Consider the following 23,806-nt stretch of genomic DNA (forward strand, 5'->3'; position numbering starts at 1 on the left):
CTGTACAAGGTGGTTTTCATTTATGAGTCCTGAAGTGTGACCAATCACACGAAATCCTCTAAGCAATACTTTACTGTGGTGTTATTTTTTATGCTGTACAAGGCGTTTCTAACTTTCGAACCCATGGATGAGATTCTAAACAGTAAAAATAAGATGGCAGATCTAAGGCAAGGCTGGTGACAAGCATTTTGCTGCTTATGTTTACCTCAATTCCAGGAGTTGAGAGAGGGCATTAGTGGATCATTTTTCCACATTATCCGAAACGGGAATCGGGTATTAGCTTTGACGACCCCGGGTGAATAAGACATTAGAGGGGGTGAGGGTGGGGGTGGAGGGAGGGGGGTGTTTGTGGGGTGAGAATGTCCGCATTTTAAACTTTTTAGCTCAAATACCTTGTTTCCCCTTAAGAACAACTCTATCTTTGATATCTCATAATTTTCTTTTATCATTACCCCATGTCCCTTTAGCTTTTCTCCAAGAGAGGGCTTGATGACAGATATAAAGTTGCACTGGAATGAAATATCAGACCGGTTAAACCAGTTTGCACACTGGTCATACAAGTATGACAGACAATCGTTTCTCGTGCTCCTTCTACAGAAGATGAACGTGAACATGTGCCACAGATGGAACGGGACATGACGAGTATCCCGGGGATGGGAACGTGGCATTCACGTGCTGAATGCATGCAGTCCACGTGAGAATGAAATGCTAGGAGATGTTAATATCGATGTCCTTAGGTTCCCATGATATACAGTCTTCAACATTTTCAGGTGTAAAATTCTCCGGGAAGACTGCTGGTGCAATGGCGTCTTGAGATTGCAGGGAATATTGAGCGGCCAGCATCCCAGCTTTAACACACAAGTCCGGGGAATGACCGCGGATAATGAAGGACGCCATTGCTGCTGCAAAACTGGAAGAAAAAAAGAGGATTGCAGGAGTTTAGCATGATAGTCATTATCTTGTACCAGATATAGTAACCAAAAAAAAAAAATAAATAATAATAATAATAAATGTGATTCCGAGTAAATGCATTGTGTCAATGATATGGACAACAAATGCAATGAAGCGTTGGTGTACTTAATTGTTATATTTCGATATGATACTATATCATCTTCAGACTAAGGTGACAACAAGTAGCTATGATTTAAATACTGAAACATGGTAAATTCGCATTCATGTGACCTTAGTCTGAGATGATATAGTATCATATCGAAATATAACAATTAAGTACACCAACGCTTCATTGCATTTGTTGTCCATATCATTGACACAATGCATTTACTCGGAATCACATTTATTCTGTATCTCTTAAAATTATCAGCGGGTAATGGTTTTTGGAATAATAATAATAATAATAATAATAATAATAATAATAATAATAATAATAATAATAATAATAATAATAATAATAATAATAATATGAAAAAATAAATGAATAAATAAATAAATAAATAAATAAATAAACAAACGTTGCTCACCTATCCCCAGCGCCTGTGACATTGCCCACTTGTACGGGACCGCCCGCGGGAAAATGCCGCGCTGAAACCAAACTGTGTTGCCGCGAAGGTAAGTGGCTCGAATGGTGAGCCGTCGGGAATGGCGTGTCAGCGGCAGTGTCTCTACAAACCAGAGCTCCATGTTTGCCTAGCGTGACTATAACGCAATGAATGCGCTGTAAGAGAGGTTTACAGAGTGTTAAACACTCGGTGATAATCTCGTCCAGGGGTCGTTCTTTCTCTGTATCGTCGTCGGTACCATAGTTTTTAGGTTTTTTTTGTTGGTGCTTCATCACGGCTGAATTCATTGTTCGCAGCTCCTTCAGATTAGGTGACACATAAGTTATGCTGTGCCAGGCGTCGGAAAGAAACGGTTTCTCTGATTTCATGATGCAAGTGGGTTCGAACCAGACTGCAGAACAGTACAAGACAGGTTAACCCCAAATATCAAACAACAAATTCTCCTATATTGTCCCCATATTTTCCTTATACAAGTACTGGGGAGAAGTTATTAAAACATCAAGAAAATTCACCTTGGATGATCGTATCCTTAATTCTCGTGGCCTCGGAGGTTGAATAAGTATTAGTATTGCAAGGAGAAATTTGATGCTGATCATTGTTGGTGCTTAAGGTAATTCCATTGAATTGCATTGCGCATTCTTACTGCGCATAATTTATTGCGTCATTAGCGCGCGCACGTTGGAAACATGATGTGTTTTGCTTGATGCGTGAAACAAGGCAACATGAATTTATTCTCCCACACCAACAACTAGTTATTATCTAAACTGGATAGCACACTGTACAATTTGTGTACATTCTGTCTAATTTGAAAATACTTCGATTCAAACCAGTTCACGATTTTCTCTTCCGCTATTTTCAAATCGAAGACTAAACATAAATCCCAAAGTGTGACCATTCAAATGAAAGCTACTGAGCAGTACTTTCCTGTGGTGCTGTTTATTATGTTGTACAAAACGGTCCACAATTTTGAGTCTGTGGATGAATGGAAATTACGCTATACAAGTGTTGCATAATAATAAAAAACTTAACTGTGGCGACGCAAATGAAAGCACAAAGTAGTACTATCAACTGGTGATGTGCTTCTACGGAATAGAAGTATTTCCTTTCATGTTTCTATCTGTTGGACTGTTTATTGACTAGTTTTGTACCTGGAATATGATTGGACGCACAGAAGCTGCAGGCATGATCGATGGATTCTTGGGTGATGTTTGCGTCCAGCATCACCAGTGGTGCGTGCTTAAGTGGTTCCTCAAAAGCTGAAATCTTCCAAACAAAACATTATTAATTAGTTAGAGTGTCCCCAATTAATTAGTAGAGGGCTCTACACTCGGCTATGTAAGCCCATTCGCCCCAGCACTTTAATTAATTCGTAATCATCATCGTCATCATCATCATCATCTCTATCATCATCGTCATCATCATCTCTATCATCAATATCATCATCATCGTCATCATCAATCCTTATCATCATCATCATCATCATCATCATCATCATCATCATCATTATCATTATCATGAAAAGACACAACAAATCACCAAGCGAAGACAAAGTTAGTTAGTTATTGCCCGTTATGCCGGCAGGTATCAAGGGCAGCGACGAAGATGGAAGACGATGCACATTAGACGCTTGCTTCGATATTAAACTCAATTGTCCCTAGTTCGGCTATCACTTGCGAATTCTCTTGATAACCTGAGATATTTGCAATGAATTTTGATCAACGTCAATTCGCACGGACAATGGGCCGATCTCTGTTATCACTATTTGGTTTTGTATAATCATCAATATTGTGACATCATATGTATTGTTATCGTTCAAAAAAATACTCAGGTTAGAAACAAGACAGAGAAGACACCGAAAAAGAATTTTAATTTCTACAAGACCAAATCAACAATAAATTGCCAAATGTAAAGCCGCTTTTGAGAAGCTTAAACATCTTAGGCCTCCGTTTGCAACAAGAGACCCTCGAAAATCTGCTAAGGGGGATCCACTGGGGTTTCTGAAATAGAAATTGCAAGAGTCGGGAGGGTGGACTGAAAACGGTTGGCATTTGTATTGCTGTAAATCAGTGAAACTTTGTGTAGAAAGACAGCAATGAAGGCCTGATTAACTTACATTGTCTGGGGTGATAACGTTATGAATTTCCATGTCACCAACTGCTACGTGAAAGTCGCCATTTTGACTGAGTATGGCCGAGTAGGTGGCAGTCTGGTTCACTTTGGAGGTGTATATACCGCGTGTGACCTGGGAACAAAGATATCATTGGCAAATCAGGTACATGACAAAATGAAATGGTGCAGGGGTGGAGAGAGTGGGAGACTGCAAGGCTGGTTGCTCAAATCAATTCCAGTTTTTCACAGGGTAAATACTGCTTGCTGTTGGCCATGAAATTATTTCAATGAGCGTATCACCTTAATTCTATTTTATAAATAAATAGAGATTTACTGCGTTTGACGTAGAAAGAACACACTCCTAATACAGATTGGAGTCGAGATTGTATGGGACAACGTTGATTGAATAAATGGATCTTGGGACGCGTATCTGGCATCCCCCGCAGATTTTGCAGGGGCGGATGACATCATCACCAACTTGTCAAAGCAGAGAGAGAGCCTGGGATCGAGATCATCGAACGCACTCCCTAAGCTTTGATTATTACTAGTCTTAGGACTAATAATTAACAAAGAAATAAGTCCCTACTGTAGGTAGTATAACAAACTAAAGTGAGTATACCACACTGCAGAATGAACAAGCGTCATTTTTAAAGTATTGTTTGAACGAAAGGTGAACTCCACCCTCCTTTTCGGTACGCCCTCGTCTCACTCTTTGCGCTCGCTTCTCGTCTTAAAACGCAAAAAAAAAAAAAAAAGAAAAAAACCCCGCCTGTTCTGCAAGTGAGGTTATCTGTACACTGATAACCTTATATCTTATGTGATTGGGTAGTTATGGGCGTTAAAAATTCCACACGTGTGCAACATTATAGTCAAAGTCTGTCTTTTCTGATTTTTACCAACGTTTTCAAACTTCCGACCTATACCCTCGACCGACATGTCGACCTATCTCACAGAAGTATCGATAAAGTGTTCACCGAGTGTCGGTCGCGCATCAATCGACATTTGGTCGATGGAGCCTACTGTACACATGATCATTTGCTTCATTTGCCAGGCTGAAGTGGTTCTTATATTGGGTCAGCCTGCAGGTTTTTATACACGGGTTTTTACTGTATATTGTATTACCATTTTCACTTCTTCACAGTGCTTAAGCATCATGACTCCAAGAGGATCAGTTCCTATCGCAGACACAAACACGGGCTTCAAACCAAGACGAGCCAGGCATTCTGTTGATAAGGGAAAACATACTGCATGAATGCATTACGCCGTTTATAACAGTGGGTGGGTGGGGGTAGGGGAGGCAGTAATATTCCTAGTTACTTTTGTAATTATTTATTTTGTAATTGTAATTATTGTAATTTAACAGGGAAGAGCCACCCAGTGGATCTGTTAATAAACCCTTATTATTATTATTATTATTATTATTATTATTATTATTATTATTATTATTATTATTATCATTATCATTATCATTATCATTATCATTATCATTATCATTATCATTATCATTATCATTATCATTATCATTATCATTATTATTATTATTATTATTATTATTATTATTATTATTATTATTATTATTATTATTATTATTATTATTATTATTATTATTATTAGTAACTTCATGTTACAGAAACGGGTTTAAGCATCGGCTGTTTGGAACTCCTATTGTTCCGGCATTTACCACTTTACAGCAACATTTTATATCAGACGCCTATGAACGACGCGGCTATTTTCCCTCCACTAAAAGAAAGACGCTACATGAATTTTACGTTAACAATACCTGCCATATTTCTTCCTACTCCACCAAAACTCATTCTCACTTGGCCAGGGTTGGATGCTTCAGGCTGCATAAATGAAACACATTGGATCAGTTATTTAAACAGAGTCTCACTTGAGGCCCGGCTTTAGACGATCAGTGGGCCTCCAAATCTGTTTATAAGTGGTTTATTTTAAGTAGATAAATAGTTTTCTAGTTTTCTTACAATACTCACAATGGAGTAAGTTTACTGACAGAAAGCGCCACCAAACGGTTTGGGTTTTGAGCTGAAAATAGGCATAGATATTGATCCATTTGGTTGAAAATTATTGGGTATGAAACAATTGGTTTAATAGGGGCCGCATTTTTAAGGTCAGGTTGGAAATTGAAGCTTTGACATCTCTAAAAATGCGTGATTACCCCTAATTTCGTTCTGGATTCCAAAAACTCTTGCTAAGATCTATTTTTCCCGCATAGTTAAAAACCGCACAAAAATATCTTTGCTTAGAAGGGATCATTCCTAAGATACCGGACCGGTCGACGATGCGCAGAACGAACGCATGCGCAGTAGCAAAAAGGAACCTCTGTCTTTAAGCAAGAAAATATATTTCTAGTTGACTTACTATAATTTTTTCAGCAGTTGCAATAAAATCGATATTGGATCCGCCAATCACGATCTGAAAAAGTCAAAGCAAAAAAGTCAAATTCTGAATATAAGCCCCGATATCAACATGTATCTTCTCCTTACAGCTCCTATTGATTTCTTATGATATCGGTAAGGAGAATTCGTTGAAACATCGTTGAGACGTTCATCACTTCCTTTTTCTCATAACCTGTAGGTCTGATCAAATAGTTATAACGTAGCGAGAAAATTCATGTTCATCAGTGTTACTGGGGCTTTAAGGGTGAAATGAATTTAACTAAATAAATTCCTCATTTATTGTTGCCTCACTTCTGGAGCAATCTGGCATGCGCTTTTACAGAAAAGTGACTTTTTGGACGACATAAAGGTTGGGAAACCTGTGTCTTTAAAACGTTTGCTCTCAATTACATAAAGTTTAGGTTATCTGTGTTCTTACAAAGGCTGACTGTATGCGACATGCTGACGGCGGAAAAGCTTACGATACGAATTGACAATGGCGTTGGTTTCTAAAGAAACTGTGGTGTTTAGTTTTGTCAACATAATTCATAAAGCAATTTGGCCATCATAAAGAGAGATTCGAGTGCTGACATTTCGAGCGTACCGATTCGCTTTGACGAAGGGTTAGTTAACGCTCGTAACGTCAGCACTCGAACTAGTACTAATACTAGTACTAGTACTAGTTCGGATGCTCTACCACTGAGCAACAGGAGACTCGTGGGAGCTAAGGCCATTAAACTAGGTTTATGGGACAAACATCCTGCATACTGCTAGGACTGGAATGTCAACATCCTCGCAGTATGCAGGATGTTTGTCCCATGAACCTAGTTTGATGGCCTTAGCTCCCACGAGTCTCCTGTAGCTCAGTGGTAGAGCATCCGAACTAGTAATCGGAAGTTCTTAGGTTCGACTCCTGATAGGAGAACTCGGATTTTGTCCGAGTTTGCCTGTGTCATTTACCGATTAATACATCATTTTCATGTTGAAACATGTTTTAAAATCCTATGACAACAATGGGTATAGGCAATACAGAATGACAAGAGTTATGTACAGAGTTATGTACAGAGTTATGCAGCGCGTTGTTTCATAAAACCCTCAGTTAGCTTCAGTTATGACTTACTGGTCTCCGTAATCTGCTCCATTCTGTGGTTGAATCTGGCATTCCTGGAACTTTGCTTTGACCATTCTGAGGTAAGATTCAAGTGAAGAATTAGGATTAAGTGATAGTGACAGGCCGGCAAGAACCTGCGTGCATTGTCTCATGAAGGACACGGAGCGCAGTGTGGTAGAACTGGAAATGTGAAAAGTGTTCATCGAGAACTGATTAACATCAACTTGATGCTGATGATGAATAGTGGGTGACAACTAAGCTTGCTTACCTGCAGAATACCCGGCCACTTCAAAGCTCATTATACCTCTAAAACAGTGGCTATGTGGCTATACGGCTACCCACCTCAATGATAAACCGTACCTCTAAAACTATTACTTCGTTCGAAGGCATACCTCTAAAACAATGGCTACGTTGCCACGTAGCCCCGTAGCCACTTAAACCTCGTAACTTGCGTACGGCAAACAACAACAATAATGTGTTTATACCTCGTTTTAAAGCGTGAGGCGTGTAGGCTATATCCCCGTCGCTACGCAGCCATTAAACACACGAGGCTTTTTTAGGGGTACAGCTTTGAAGTGGCCGGGTATTCTGCAGTTAACAAGCTAAATTTGTCTTCCCAACTTTATAGGAAACGACATCTAAAAGAATGTTTCATTTAACACAGTAACCATAAAGAACCAAACATCTGTCGTCTGATATCTTTGTCAAGGCTCTCCGGCTTCCTGCAAGGGTGGTACATGTCAATCAGGTGTCCGGTTGTTTTGCCACAAAGTCGTTTCGCTACAAATAGAAGTCGATTCGCCTCAGCCTGAAAGCTAATATCAACCATCTAAAATCCAATCGGAACTGAAATCATCCTCGAACGCAGTCAGTCTCCAAGGTTGTTACAAGGTTTGTTTCATCGTCGAACTCAACTAATGAAGCGAATCGCCTGAAGGTATGATGTGAATCGATTTCGTAGTGTGGCCAAACAACCCATGATGTAGCGAATCGACTGAAGGTAGTGTGGCGAAACAACTTACGATGTAGCGAATCGACTGAAGGTAGTGTGGTGAAACAACTCACGACCTAGCGAATCGACTGAGGTTAGTGTGGCGAAACAACTTACGATGTAGCGAATCGACTGAGGGTAGTGTGGCGAAACAACTCACTACGTAGCGAGTCGACTGAGGGTAGTGTGGCGAAACAACTCACGATGTAGCGAATCGACTTGTAGCCGACGAAACGACCGGTAAAAGTAGGTCATAGTTCTAGCAACTAAACACTTACAGACAAAAAAGAGACTTACTGCAGCTTTCTTTTCCTTGATTTTTCGCATTCTGCATAATTCAACAGCAATGGAACTTCCTATCTGAGCGTTATTTTTTATAAGTGCTATATCTGGGAAAGACAGGTTAAGGACTTGTATGCATCTGCTATTTTCTATACCGCATGAAGATGACCAACCAATTGAAGGGTCTTAAGCCAAGTTAACGCATAGTAAATCGATATTATATTTTTGCTCCACATCAAGGCTAAAACTTGTTACAATTATAAATAGTTTGTCAGCAAATGTGCAAGCTGCGTAATGTATAAAAGCCAATACTGTATCATTTTTCAGCTTAGCTTTTGTTTCACAAGCGATTTATGCATCTAAAGGAAAAATAGTTGTCACTGGGTTTTCATCTGTCCAATGTTTTTCCATTTTGTTTTCAAGGATACTGGCCTGTAGTGACTGTCCCTTTGTCAGTTCATTCACTCTTTCAAGCACAAAAGGAGTAACCTCTTTTCCTACAATACCCTGATCTCTGCAAAGAAAGAAAGGTAAAACCTGCTGGGATGATAAACTTCACAAAAATTACAAGGCAGCTGTTTCCTTTTTGAGAGTGAGGGAGCTCGAGGCTCACAAAGGTATGACGCCAGCGTTTTTGCTCCAGGCCCCAGTTGTTCAAAGGCGGGATAACTTTATTCAGTGGATAAGTCACTATCCGACAGTTTCAATCTATGCAAAGATTTCAGTATTTCCTTTTGTACAACCGAATATGTGCACTCTAACCACTGCTTAGTTGGGGAGTCTACGAAGACCTTGAAAAACATTTAACGTGAAGTATATTTTAGACGCTGAAGAGTGCCTTATCCAGCGGATAAAGTTATCCGGCCTTTGAACAACTGGGGCCAGGTCTTTAAGATTAGAAAAAAATTGAAAAAGAGTTAAAATTGAGTCAATGCTCACCTTGCTTCTTGCAGAGCATTCTGTGTAGCCTTCTCAATTTCCACACCTGACGCAGCATGTTCTTTGGCAATTGGCACAGCTAAAACAATTCCACTGGTTGATCCAAGTGACAAACTGGCATCTAAAAGTTTTCAGTGAAGTGTATTGGTTAAAAGATTTCACTGTTCTGATTGATACTGTTACAAAGCGGCACAGCAGTCGAATACTACAGCAGTCAATAGTTCATTACAAATGAGGATTAAGGGGGTTAGTTTATAAAGAAACTGCGGTGCTGCATCAGTGCAGAGTAGAAATGAAAGTTTGGTTTATCAGCAGAGTTGATAACTGAAGGTAAATTAGCCACTGTAAAGAGATTCGACTGCCAAAGGACTAACGCTTGAAACGTCAGCACTCGCATTTCTTAACAGCGGCCAATTTACCTTTAGTTATCAACTCTGTTGATAAACCAAACTTCAATAGTTCATTTAGTCTTTCTTAAGACAATCTATTTAAAATTGCTTTGCAAATTTCTTACCCTACTCAGGTGTGTAAATAGATATCAGTGAACAAAGGAAAAAAATGAAAATGAAAAAAAAAAAAGGCACACAAACAAACAAAGTGGCTTTGTGATGCAATTAAAAACAAAAGACAACTACAGGTATGTGTAAAAACTGACAAATATGCTGGAAGTAAGGTGTAACACACCGATGAACTTAAATACTGTGAACAAATAAGCTAGCAAATAGCCTCAATTGATCAAGATAAGAAGTTCCTATTAATATTACACAAAATTTGATGCAATGTCCGAAATGAACTTACCAATTAATTTGGCCGCTTCCACAGGCGATTGGACGTTGTAAGGGGACTGCAAAGAAATTAACAGATTAAAGATTGAGTCAGCAAATGGATCTTTATTTCTCAGTTTTCCCAACAGCTGGCTAACAGCAAATTCTTCCATCTGAAAGAGATCTTATCACAGGCTGAAACTTCAACAGAATACTACTTTGAGGCTAATTTTGAAGGTACACAGTCCAAAAAGAGCTGGCTAGGTTTATTAATAGACTGTAGAGGTTTTTTTCTTACATGTAGCTACAAAACTGATTAAGGCTGAGGGATTCACCTTGTAAGAGAATTTGCAAGACCTGTAAGAGACCACGCATTTGTATGAACTAGTAACTACACCAACTTAAAAATGCTACGTTTTAGGTAAAAAAAAAAAAAATTTTACAGTATAAACCTTAAATCCACTTTCTGGAGTAAAGAATGCAGGGAAATCCAGAGTGTCTCCATATGTTGCAACCAGAACACCTTGCGTTTCCTAGAAAAATAATAATTTACGATTACACAATTGAAAACATAATTAGAAACCTTTTTCGTGTGCTAATTTCAGTGTGAAAATGGCTTCTACGTAACTACACAAACACAAGCACAAGAACAAGGATCAAAAATTTTTCCTTTTCTTGTGGCATGTACTTGCACATGTGCTAATGCATCGCTAGTGAAAACCAGGCTTTAATAACCATGAGCCTAAAACCTACAGGAAACATTTATAGAGGTTTCACAAAACTTGAAACAGTACACAATGGAAACACCTACCGCGACCCATTTCTTCTTACTGTATTTACTCAATCGTGATGAAGAACTTTACGGAAACATGACAATTACTGTTAATTATGCATATTTCAGTTATTTTCATGATGAAAAATGTGTACCAAAACCACAAACAATTTTGAGCAGTGCACTGAATGAACATACCAAAAATTCCAGTGTTAATTCGATATCCAAAATAGATTTTGCTCCTGCACATACTACAGCCACTGGTGTTTTGCCAAGCTCTGTCAAGTCTGCGCTAATATCAAATGCTGTTGAAAGATGATCAAACACAAAACTACCATTAAAATCATTTGGTTCCTTCATAAAGTTAGACTGAATCAACTACAGAAACAAGGATCATTTTGTAAATAACCCGAAGACTCACTCGACTGAGCACCCCTATGCACACCACCGATGCCTCCTGTGACAAACACTGGTATCCCTGTGCTATTAGCGGCAATCATTGTGCTGGAAACTGTAGTGGCTCCAGTCAGTCCCTAAAAGGAGTATGAAATATAATCAACTGATTAGAAATTAACCATTTAAACCCCATTAGTGGCCGCTGCATCTAAAGTCTCCTTTGATTGTGTTTGAAAAATGCATCCTCATTGTCTTTCAAGCTTCAAGCAGAAAAATTTGAAGATTTATGATGTCAGGACTGCCGTTTACCCCCGTCCCTAAGATTCTTTGTTTTTTGCAGGAGCAGAGGAGTCACAGATTTACCAACCATGCTTGCATTTGTGTCAAGTCATAAGTGCCATCGAAAGTGCTCCCCTAATGCCTGATTACTACTCATTACTACCATTGGTTTTTGGAAACTCCTGATTCTTTGAACCAAAAGTTACTTCCCTCGGAGTTGCTTCAGTCAGATTTTTACCCCTGATTTTTGGAAATCCCAATTTTTCAGGGACATCTCAATATTTGCATCTGAGATGGGGTGGATGGGCAAGGGTGCTAAATATTTGGGTCTCTTGTGTTCTTGGAGGGGATATTCCAAATTTTGTCGAAATGGTACATAAGTTTGTTATTTACCTTGCTGATTACATATGGCAGGTCTCGTCTGGAAGTCTTGATAGCAGTTTTATCTTGAGCAAGTCTTTCCAAGTTTTCTTCAGACAAACCTAAAAAAAATCCAACAATAAAGGCTTTAAACAGCTAGAGAAAGAAGTCCAAAGACCACTGCAGAGCTGAACAAACAATGTGAACTACTTTCTTTTCTTCGTATAAGATTTTAACTGTCACTATACATTACCTGAAGGAGTTGGTTTAGCCAGCTCAGTGAAATATTGAATGAAAAAAGAAAACAGTGCATGTTCTTTGATGAGCTCTGTAGCAGTCTCTGGATTTCTTTCTCATTTTTTTAACATTATAGCTGATGAGCTTTCTTGAAATGACAACACACAATTCAACAGGGCCAAAAGAGATGGTGGGATGTTTTTAGACCATTCTGGTTCACACACAAATTTGTATTTTTAATTTAATAGACAAGTACTGCAGCAAAGGAGGAAAAGATTGAGAGTTAACCATACATACCAACATGTATTTTCCCTCCCATAATTGCCACAGTGGCTGGTATCGCACCATTTTCTTTAACAATCCTTTCTACATCTTTTGCAACTCTTCAATAAACAAATGTGAAACAGTTTTAAAATGTTATAGATTATGAAATATATTATTATAAAAAACAAATCCAGTTGTAGATGGATCCTGTACTTGCTCAAATGGCAATCACATTGTCAAATAAATATATTATAAAAAAATAATATTATTAATGTTATCAAATAAAATGCTTTGATAAGATAAGATAAGATAAGATACAGGTTAGATAAGATAAGATAAGATAAGAGAAGATAAGATAAGATAAGATAAGATAAGATAAGATACAGGTTAGATAAGTTAAGATAAGATAAGATAAGACAAGATAAGATAAGATAAGATAAGAGACGAGACCTTTATTTAAAGAGGACTTCTCTTTCAATATTTACATGTATAAAAACAACTGATATCACTAGAGGCCCTTCCAATTAAATAAAAAAAAAACAATATTGACAAAATAAACAGAACGAGATAGCTGAGTTTACCGGTAATAGTTTGTCTCACGATTGAGTCACATAGATGTGGATCGCGATCGACTGATTGCATAACAGTATAAGTAGCACCTTGGTTTGTGTTGATTGGTGCGTTTCAATCCTCTAAGGCTGTTGTTGATTGGAGAATTTGGGGGGAGTATGGATATTTTCTGGAACTGCTGGAATGTGGTCACTTTGCCTTGGGAGACCCACGGGCAGATACTTGAGTCAGGGGGAAGCCAAAACAGGCAAGTTTACAGAAACAATCTTTGACCTGACTCAACTACATGTATCTGCCCCTGGGTCTAGGAGAATGCAGCACGCATAAATATGCAGAGTAATATTGAACTTGAATCTATTAAATATTAAAAGTATAATTATAATTATCAATATTCATAATGAACTTGAATATATTTTATTACAAAGAGATCATAAAATACCTAAGATTCTCAGGATATGGCATGCCATGAGTAATAATGGTTGATTCCAGAGCAACAACTGGCTTTCTCTTGACAAGTGCTTCAGCCACCTCTGGGTAGACTTGAATGAGTCGCTCAGGTAAACTGTTGAGGCCGGGTGGCCCAGGCCCAAGGGAACGCGATATCAATCTAGTAATTCTCCTTAAGTGCTTTGCTTGCTTTAGTATTTGATAAGGTGCTTGGATATTTAACATCTTTGATGTGCTTGTCTAGAAATATGTTAAAAATACATCTTAGGCAAGTACGATAATTAAAAATAATGATAGGAATAACATGTATCTCTGCTGCTGAACTAACTTTTTCAGAAAATGTATTATATATCAATCCATGAAAAGGAAAAGGAAAAAAAATTAAAACAACAACCAAATCTGACAGTATCTGAACACCAGTCTGCAGAGCATGGCAAGTGCACAGACATACAATATGAGTGTTCAGAAAATGCATCTGCATGTGGGCATGTGAGATCTCGTCCAGTTCTGCCATACGTGTACACAGACTGCGGTCAGTGATTACAATTGCCATTTCAATTTATCCATTGTTCACTACGTCTTGAGTAACATCAAGAAAATCTGGCATCCTATCATTTCATAACAAAACAACTTTCTTCAGCTCTTCCATATAGTAGCACGTGCACAATTTGTGGTATTTTGGGGGAGGGGGTGGGTCTATTAAATTTAAAATGGAATGGTTTCAAGAACTCTGCCAGGCAATCTATGACTTCGAAAATTCATGAGGGTAGACACTTTCATTTTTTAAGTGACCATGTCGAAATATAAAACCTGCAGTGTACAGAATGATCAAGCACAGGGTCGAGCACTAAAAAAAAAACAGAAAAAACTCACCAACATGATTGACAAAAGCATACAATAAAAGTCTTACTGCAGTGAAAATCGTACTTAAGGAGGACAAAAAAAATGCTTCCTAAACGTCCTTAAGTCTATATTCGACTTACCAAATCTCTATCATTTCTTTTTCTACCGTTTTTACTGTTACTTCATCCAGAATTTCATCGAAATATGGGTATATACTCCATGGGAGAATGCCATGGTTCCACCGGTATATATAATATATTATAATATATTCCATACTATAAACACCTTTACAGGACTATACACATATAGGAGAATGCCATGGATGCACCGGTATAATATATTACACACCTTTACAGGGCTATACACACCTATAGAGAGATATACACATCTTTACAGGGCTATAGACACCCATACAGCACTATAAAGGGCTATACACACCTATAAAGAGATATACACACCTTTACAGGGCTAAACACACCTATACAGCGCTATACAGGGCTATACACACCTGTAAAGGGATATACACACCTTTACAGGGCTATACACACCTACACAGCGCTATACAGGGCTAAACACACCTATAAAGAGATATACACATCTTTACAAGGCTATGCACACCTATACAGTGCTATACAGGGCTATACACACCTATAAAGAGATATACACACCTTTACAGGGCTATACACACTTTCACAGGGCTATACACACCTATAAAGAGATATACACACCTTTACAGGGCTATACACACCTATAAAGCGCTACACAGGGCTATACACACCTATAAAGAGATATACACATCTTTACAAGGCTATACACACCCATTCAGCGCTATGCAGGGCTATACACACCTATAAAGAGATATACACACCTTTACAGGGCTATACACACCTATAAAGAGATATACACACCTTTACAGGGCTATACACACCTTCACAGGGCTATACACACCTATGAAGAGATATACACACCTTTACAGGGCTATACACACTTTCACAGGGCTATACACACCTATAAAGAGATATACACACCTTTACAGGGCTATACACACCTATAAAGAGATATACACACCTTTACAGGGCTATACACACCTTCACAGGGCTATACACACCTATGAAGAGATATACACACCTTTACAGGGCTATACACACTTTCACAGGGCTATACACACCTATAAAGAGATATACACACCTTTACAGGGCTATACACACCTATAAAGCGCTATACAGGGCTATACACACCTATAAAGAGATATACACATCTTTACAAGGCTATACACACCTATTTAGCGCTATACAGGGCTATACACACCTATAAAGAGATATACACACCTTTACAGGGCTATACACACCTATAAAGAGATATACACACCTTTACAGGGCTATACACACCTATAAAGCACTATACAGGGATATACACACCTATAAAGAGATATACACACCTTTACAGGGCTATACACACTTTTACAGGGCTATACACACCTATAAAGAGATATACACACCTTTACATGGCTATATACACCTATAGAGCGCTATACAGGGCCATACACACCTTAACAGGGCTATACACACTTTTACAGAGCTATACACACCTATACAGCGCTATACAGGGCTATACACACCTATAAAGAGATATACACACCTTTACAGGGCTATGCACACCTATAAAGTGATATACACACCTTTACAGAGCTATACACACCTATACAGCGCTATACAGAGCTATACAGGGCTATACCTGGATCTATAAAGAGATATACACACCTTTACAGGGCTATACACACCTATAAAGAGATATACACACCTTTACAGGGCTATGCACACCTATAAAGTGATATACACACCTTTACAGAGCTATACACACCTATACAGCGCTATACAGAGCTATACAAGGCTATACCTGGATCTATAAAGAGATATACACACCTTTACAGGGCTATACACACCTATAAAGAGATATTACACACATTTACAGGGCTATACACACCTATACAGTGCTATTCACAGCTATACAGTGCTATACAGAGCTATACAAGGCTATACACAGCCATACAGTGCAATACACAGCTTAATACAGGACCATACACAGCTATACAGGGCTATGCGTACCTTTACCGGGCTTTACACGCCTTTACAGTGCTATACACACCTATACAGACCTATACAAGGCTATATACAGAGCTCTACGCAGCTATTGAGAGCTATACACAGCTACACAGAGCTATACACAGCTATACAGGGCTATTCACAGCTATACAGAGCTATACACAGCTACACAGAGCTATACACAGTGATGTATACCCTGTCAGCGGACACGGGGTGTTGTGCACTGGAGATCGGGAAGTGTCAACCACAGTATAAAATTCAACAGCACAAGTTGACTCAACAGCATTTAATACGATCACCAACTCGTCTGAATTATTGTACACAGGCGGTGAAAACTTAAAGGGGAAATTGCAATGTACAAGATTAAAAAGGGGGCCGAGACTAATTACAAAAGAAGCAAAATTGAAAGGAAAACGAAAACTGAATACAATAAGCTGAAACTTACGTCTGTTCCTGACTAAAGGGCTAAAGAAAGTCCAACGTTACGTAACTCCGAAAAAGATAAAACTGCTCTGAAACTCCGATGTTGCTCCGTAGATCTTCTAACTCCAACTCCACAAAAACTTAAGGGCGTTCTCTGATAAGGGTACAATTGACGTGTACAGTTGTAAAACCAATTAGAAAACAGGAATGGCTACATTGGCTGGCAACGTAATTGATTGAAACTGTGAACAATAGTACATGAAAATAGGGGCGTAAAAACTCGATAAATGAAACAGAACAAAAATGTATCTTATATAAATCAAAACAAAACTAAGCTTAATTACGTTCTCAAGTTCTCTTTGGTTAAATGTTCATTGTTCATCACACTCCTCGCCCAAGGATTCTTATCCTTGGCTAGCTACTCATATTGTCTTGGCATTTACTGCTGGTCTGGATCAGCTGTGTCGGTCAGGAGTAGAACTAGCTCCTTAATTGGTCTAAGGTAGGTTTTCCTTTCTCCATCTCTCACCACGTTTACTTTGACTTTCCTCACTCTACCGTCATCGCTCCTCAGGACTTCCGACACTCGTCCCAGTGGCCAATCGTTACGGTGTTGTGATTCGTCTCGCACAAGAACGATATCTCCTACGCACAGGTCTCGCCGCGTTTCCGTCCACTTTTGCCGCGGCTGTAGGCTCTGCAAGTACTTTCTCCTCCACCTAGTCCAAAATTGTTCCGCAAGGAACTGGACTCGCCTCCATCGACAGTGAGCGTAGATATCTGTGCGCATGAACTGGCCTGGAGGGGGTCCGGCTGGGCGTGTCTTCATAGTGAGTAACATCGCAGTGCGGGTCATCGACGTCAGACGGCAGCGCTGCTATCGGCCTGGCGTTTACAATGGCCACCACTTCGGCCATCGGTGTCACCAGCAATTTGTGTGTAAGCTGACTCTGACCTAACTCAGTGAACATGGCATCCAATACAGGGCGAATAGTATTCATCTGCCTCTCCCACACACCGCCAAAATGTGACGCATGGGGAGGGTTAAACTCCTACTTGCAACCGCACTCTGTTATGAACTTCTCCACTTTCTTCTCATCTAACTCGGATGCTGCTGCGTCAAGCTCCGTCTTAGCTCCAATGAAATTTGTACCCCGATCGCATCTGGGGAGTTTAGCATGGCCTCGTAATGTGAAGAGCCTCCTCAATGCACAGATAAAGGCACTGGAGTCCATAGCTTCTAAGACTTCGATGTGAATGGCTTTGCTGCTCTGGCACGTGAACACTAGGCCCCAACGCTTGGCGTTTACTCCTCCTCCTCTAGTCTTACGTGTTTGCACCGCCCAGGGGCCAAAGACATCAAATCCTACATTAGTAAAGGGGGGACAGACTTCGGTTCTCATGATCTGACGGGAGGTCGGCCATACGCTGTTCTAGGTGTGGTCCTCTCAGTTATCTTCTTACATAGGACACAAGCTCCGATGATCTTCGTGACTACGTCATGGCCTCCAATAAGCCAGAAACCTGCTTGTCTAATTGCACCTCCTGTGATCTGTCTCCCTTGGTGGTGTACCTCATGATGATAGAGTTTAGCTATAAGCTGAGAGACATAGTGACACTTCAGTAGTACGATTGGGTGTTTTTTCATTATACTCCATCTGTGCTCTTCTTAATCTGCCTCCGACGCGGAGGATCCCGTGGCTGTCTAGAAACGGAACGAGACGGTACAGCTGCGAGCCTTTGAGAGCCTTCTTGGCGCTACTTTGGATTTCTCTCGGTAGCTCGGGTTCTTTTCTGGCGTCGCTTAACAACCCACTGAACGCTTCTCTCTGCGTGCTGCTGATTGTGACGCGCAGGGCCTGATCCCATTCCTCGACTGTCGGGGGTCTGAGTTTGCCTTGTGTATTACGCGCTTTACTCCTGAGGTTAACTCTTTCTGCTTTAACGTCTCTCCAGTGTTTGAACTCTCTGACAACGACAATTAGGTTAGCGACTGTTCGCTGCAGAGACTTAAGTGACGAAAATTTCTTGAGCCTCTCTGCTCCAAGGTCTGGTTCTTCCTCTTCGTGCGTATTTACACTGTCGCTGAACACTGCTTTTTGGACTTCAGGGTCGCTTGCGACGAGCGCGAACGTTTCATCGTTTGTGGGAGTTCTCTTCAGTTTGCGTAGGAATTCCGGGCCTAATAGCCAGCTCGTCTCCATTAGCTTGCTTGAGGGGACTCGGCGCCTTGCTAGGTCTGCTGGGTTCAAATCAGTCTCCACATATCTCCACTGTTCCGGGGTAGACATGCTCCTAATCAGCTCGACTCGGTTGGCTACGCACAGATAGAACCGTCAACTCTCGTTGGTTATGTAGCCAAGTACCACTTTTGAATTGGTGTAGTATATCACGTCAGAGATCTTCAGATCGATTTCTTTTATAAGCCTCTGGGCTGCTTGAACATCTAGGACCGCTCCGCACAGTTCTAGACGCGGTATAGTCGTCGGATTTAACGGGGCGACTCTTGTTTTGCCGTAGACGAGAGCCATAGACACCTCGTTTGCTTCATTGAACTGGCGAAGGTAGACTGCGGCTCCAATAGCGTCCTGGCTTGCGTCGGAAAAGGCGCGTAACTCCGCTCTAGTCACGCTGCCGAAATCTTTAGGGCGGTAACAGCGAGGCACCGAAAGGTTCTGCAACTCTATGAGAGAGTCTCTCCAACGTGTCCACCGATTTATCATCGCGGTAGGGAGGGGGTCGTCCCAGGCTAGGGGGGTATTGTTCTCCTTTGTCCGTTCTCCCGTATGGACAAGCTGCTGCAGCAGTATTTTTCTCCCTTTGAGCACAACAGGTACTGCAAAGCCGAGCGGGTCATACACGGAGTTGACGATGGACAATACTCCTCTCCTTGTGAACGGCTTCTCCGGCAAAGAGACCTTAAAGGTAAAGGCATCTGTCTCCAGGTCCCAGAATACCCCGAGTGAACGTTGAGCTGGCAAGCTGCCGTGGCGTAAATCCAGGTCACGCACGTCTCTTGCCCGATCTTCGGCCGGGAAGGCTTCCATGACCTCCACAGAATTAGAAACTACTTTGCGAAGTCGGAGGTTAGCTGTGGCTAGGGTAGCTTCCACACTCTTAACAAGGTCTGTCGCTCCTTGAGTAGATGGAAGCGAGGTCAAGCCATCATCGACGTAAAAGTTACGGCTAATGAACTTTTTGTCAATGGCTGTTCTGCGTAGGCCGTAGGTAGCGACTGCGGGACTGGGTCCATTGCCAAATAAGTGTACATTCATCTGATATTTTATAATGGGCTTTGACGGATCGTTACCTTCGAACAATAGGAAACGAAGGAAGTCTCTATGGGATGGATCAACATAGAATGAATGAAACATTTGCTCGATGTCACACATTACTGCTATATTCTCCTTGCAAAAGCGCATGAGAACACCAATGAGGTTACTCATCAGGTCAGGGCCTGGTAAAAGTACTTAGTTCAGTGAAATTCCTTCAAACTGGCAACTGGAATCAAATACGACGCGAATGGTGCGCTGTGTATTGTGACAAGTTGACAAAATGTATAGAGGCGCGGATAATTTAACTAACAGACATTGTGATAAAAATTTGCATGCAAGTGGCGATACTTTCGTTCAACAATGACCCACGAACGCTCTATTAACCTGACGATACTTAAAACAGTTATAAAGCTAAGAGAGAACAGACAGACCTTCTCTTCTTGACATTGCCAATGAATTTTCCGATCACACCAGTAACGGAAAGCGAAATTTCAAATTTTTTAAACGATATGATATTGCACATGCAGTAAATATCCGCCACTCCCTCATTACCCCTCACCATCTTCCTCTAATTTTTGGTATAATTTAACGGCAGCTCCGAGAAAATCCTTGGATTTCTGGATTATTTATAATTAAGGTTGATGTCAGTAGTACTACAGTGGGGGATATTCCAATGTATTGGTGGTAAATTTAAGGAACTGATAAAAGGAGCTCGTGAAGATGGTTGCAATTACTAATTCGTAGGCACTAGATAAATCCCGACCTGGGTTCCTGCAGGTGAGGGCATTATTGGTAGTGGTCCTGAGTTATAACTTAGTCGTATAGTCATAATTTTTTCTGTCTTTAGCTATTTTGGTTTAGCACCTCAATGCTCATGGTTGGTCGTTTTTCCTCTTTCAAAGCCTTAGCAGGATAGGCTGCTAAAATTGGCTAGAACACAGCTCATTGGTTCCCACCCAGATTTCATTTAAATTTTTGCACTTTCCGGTTGTATTAGTACTTGCTTGGTTAAGCATTAAGAGTACCTAAAGTACTACCTAAGTGTTGCAGGGACCTCAACTAGTGCAAGAACCTTTAGTAGTACAAGCGCTATAGCTGTTTATAGTCCTGTATAGCTGCGTATACTGCTGTATAGCTATATATAGCACTGTATAACTGCGTATAGCCCTGCATTGCTGTGTATAGCACTGTATAGGTGTATATAGCACTGTATAGCTGCAAATATAGCGCTGTATAGCTGTGTATAGCACTGTATAGGTGTATATAGCTCGATCTGTATAGCTGCGTATAGCCCTGCATAGCTGTGTATAGCTCTCTCTATATAGCTGTGTATAACTGTGTATAGCTCTCTATAGCTATCTATAGCTCGTATAGCTGTGTATAGCTTTGTATAGGTCTGTATAGGTGTGTAAAGCCCGGTAAAGGTATGTATAGCCCTGTATAGCTGTGTATGGTCCTGTATAGCTGTGTAATTGCACTGTATAGCTGTGTATAACCTTGTATAGCTCTGTATAGCACTGTGTAGCTGTGTATAGCAATGTATAGGTGTGTATAGCTCTGTAAAGGTGTGTATATCCCCGTGTAGCTGTGTATGGTCCTGTATAGATGTGTATTGCACTGTATAGCTGTGTATAGCCTTGTATATAGTCGTGTGTAGCTCTGTATAGCCCTGCATAGCGCTGAATAGGTGTGTATAACCCTGTATACTGTGTATAGCCTTGTATAGCTCTGTATAGCCCTGTATAGGTGTGTATAGCCCTGTACAGGAGTGTATAACCCTGTATAGCTGTCTATAGCACTGTACAGCTTTGCATAGCCTTGTATAGCTGTGTATGGTCCTATTTAGCGGTGGATTGCACTGTATAGCTGTGCATAGCCATGTATAGGAGTGTATAACCCTGTAAAGGTGTGCATAGTCCTTTAAAGGTGTGTATAGCGCTGAATAGCTGTGTATAGCGCTGTATAGGTGTGTTTATCTCTGTTTAGGTGTGTAGAGCCCTGTAAAGATGTGTATACCTCTTTATAGATGTGTATAGCGCTTTAAAGGCGTGTATATCTCTTTATAGGTGTGTATAGCCCTGTATAGCTGTGTATAGCGCTGTATAGATGTGTATAGCCCTTTATAGCTGTGTATAGCGCTGTGTAGGTGTGTACAGCTCTGTTAATGTGTGTATATCTCTTTATAGGTGTGTATAGTGCTGTATAGCTGTGTATAGCACTGTATAGGTGTGTATATCTCTTTATAGGTGTGTATAGCTCTGTATAGCTGTTTATAGTGCTGTATAGGTGTGTATAGCTCTTTAAAGGCGTGTATATCTCTTTATAGGTGTGTATAGCCCTGTATAGCTGTGTATAGCGCTGTATAGGTGTGTATAGCTCTTTAAAGGTGTGTATATCTCTTTATAGGTGTGTATAGCGCTGTATAGGTGTGTATAGCCCTGTTAAGGTGTGTATATCTCTTTATAGGTGTGTATAGCCCTGTATAGCGCTTTATAGGTGTGTATAGCCCTGTAAAGGTGTGTATATCTCTTTATAGGTGTGTATAGCCCTGTATAGCGCTTTATAGGTGTGTATAGCCCTGTAAAGGTGTGTATATCTCTTTATAAGTGTGTATAGCCCTGTAAAGGTGTGTATAGCGCTGTATAGGTGTGTATAGCTCTGTAAAGGTGTGCATATCCCTTTATAGGTGTGTATAGTGCTGTATAGCTGTGTATAGCGCTGTATAGGTGTGTATATCTCTTTATAGGTGTATATAGCTCTGTATAGCTGTTTATAGTGCTGTATAGGTGTGTATAGCTCTTTAAAGGTGTGTATATCTCTTTATAGGTGTGTATAGCGCTATATAGGTGTGTATAGCCCTGTAAAGGTGTGTTTATCCCTTTATAGATGTGTATAGCCCTTTATAGCTGTGTATAGCGCTGTATAGGTGTGTACAGCTCTGTTAAGGTGTGTATATCCCTTTATAGGTGTGTATAGTGCTGTATAGCTGTGTATAGCGCTGTATAGGTGTGTATATCTCTTTATAGGTGTGTATAGCTCTGTATAGCTGTTTATAGTGCTGTATAGGTGTGTATAGCTCTTTAAAGGTGTGTATATCTCTTTATAGGTGTGTATAGCGCTATATCGGTGTGTATAGACCTGTAAAGGTGTGTATATCTCTTTATAGGTGTGTATAGCGCTATATAGGTGTGTATAGCCCTGTAAAGGTGTGTATATCTCTTTATCGGTGTGTATAGCGCTATATAGGTGTGTATAGCCCTGTAAAGGTGTGTTTATCTCTTTATAGATGTGTATAGCCCTTTATAGCTGTGTATAGCGCTGTATAGGTGTGTATAGCTCTTTAAAGGTGTGTATATCCCTTTATAGGTGTGTATAGCGCTGTATAGGTGTGTATAGCCCTGTAAAGGTGTGTATATCCCTTTATAGGTGTGTATAGCCCTGCATAGCTGTGTATAGCGCTGTATAGGTGTGTATAACCCTGTAAAGGTGTGTAATATATTATACTGGTGCATCCATGGCATTCTCCTATATGTGTATAGTCCTGTTAAGGTGTTTATAGTATGGAATATATTATAATATATTATATATACCGGTGGAACCATGGCATTCTCCCATGGAGTATATACCGAAATATGCATGCAAGACCGGGATCAGTCGAACAGCTATCGATAAGACAATTTAGAAATCGAGAATTAACGAACTATCCCGAGAGAACCCGAAGAGTTCCGA

The 23,806-nt window shown here is 40.2% G+C and overlaps 3 protein-coding genes across 3 annotated transcripts; all 3 read right to left on the minus strand.

The window, feature by feature from the left end:
- Window positions 1-418: 418 nt before the first annotated feature.
- Window positions 419-23,752, minus strand: LOC146455774 (uncharacterized). Its single transcript, XM_085093852.1, has 20 exons — window positions 23,704-23,752; window positions 14,418-14,475; window positions 13,427-13,674; window positions 12,451-12,536; window positions 11,950-12,038; window positions 11,303-11,414; window positions 11,080-11,186; window positions 10,562-10,642; window positions 10,144-10,189; window positions 9,346-9,466; window positions 8,835-8,920; window positions 8,422-8,513; window positions 7,143-7,208; window positions 6,006-6,059; window positions 5,407-5,470; window positions 4,749-4,849; window positions 3,631-3,759; window positions 2,666-2,780; window positions 1,479-1,908; window positions 419-910 (listed from the first exon to the last, which is right to left on the minus strand). Exons 3-20 carry the CDS (start codon window positions 13,657-13,659, stop codon window positions 709-711), a joined length of 2,214 nt encoding a protein of 737 aa, XP_084949978.1. The 5' UTR covers window positions 13,660-13,674; window positions 14,418-14,475; window positions 23,704-23,752; the 3' UTR covers window positions 419-708.
- On the minus strand, window positions 17,855-18,205 carry LOC146455775 (uncharacterized). The gene has a single exon (XM_085093945.1). The coding sequence runs from the start codon at window positions 18,203-18,205 to the stop codon at window positions 17,855-17,857; it is 351 nt and encodes a 116-aa protein (XP_084950071.1).
- Window positions 19,139-20,248, minus strand: LOC146455776 (uncharacterized). Its single transcript, XM_085093946.1, has one exon. It carries the CDS (start codon window positions 20,246-20,248, stop codon window positions 19,139-19,141), a length of 1,110 nt encoding a protein of 369 aa, XP_084950072.1.
- Window positions 23,753-23,806: the final 54 nt, after the last annotated feature.

The sequence above is a fragment of the Pavona decussata genome, unplaced genomic scaffold (assembly GCF_977016875.1).
Source record: "Pavona decussata unplaced genomic scaffold, jaPavDecu1.1 SCAFFOLD_270, whole genome shotgun sequence".
In the NCBI taxonomy this organism is placed as follows: domain Eukaryota; kingdom Metazoa; phylum Cnidaria; class Anthozoa; order Scleractinia; family Agariciidae; genus Pavona; species Pavona decussata.

What these genes read in the sequence shown, in the direction of transcription:
- LOC146455776 (XM_085093946.1), bottom strand. Translation starts at nt 20,248, where the DNA reads ATGAGTAACCTCATTGGTGTTCTCATGCGCTTTTGCAAGGAGAATATA.
- LOC146455774 (XM_085093852.1), bottom strand. Translation starts at nt 13,659, where the DNA reads ATGTTAAATATCCAAGCACCTTATCAAATACTAAAGCAAGCAAAGCAC. An exon ending in ACGTTATCACCCCAGACAAT is followed by an intron (nt 2,781 to 3,630) that starts GTAAGTTAATCA and finishes TTTGTTTGGAAG; the next exon opens with ATTTCAGCTTTTGAGGAACC. An exon ending in GTCACAGGCGCTGGGGATAG is followed by an intron (nt 911 to 1,478) that starts GTGAGCAACGTT and finishes TTTTTCTTCCAG; the next exon opens with TTTTGCAGCAGCAATGGCGT.
- LOC146455775 (XM_085093945.1), bottom strand. Translation starts at nt 18,205, where the DNA reads ATGAGAACCGAAGTCTGTCCCCCCTTTACTAATGTAGGATTTGATGTC.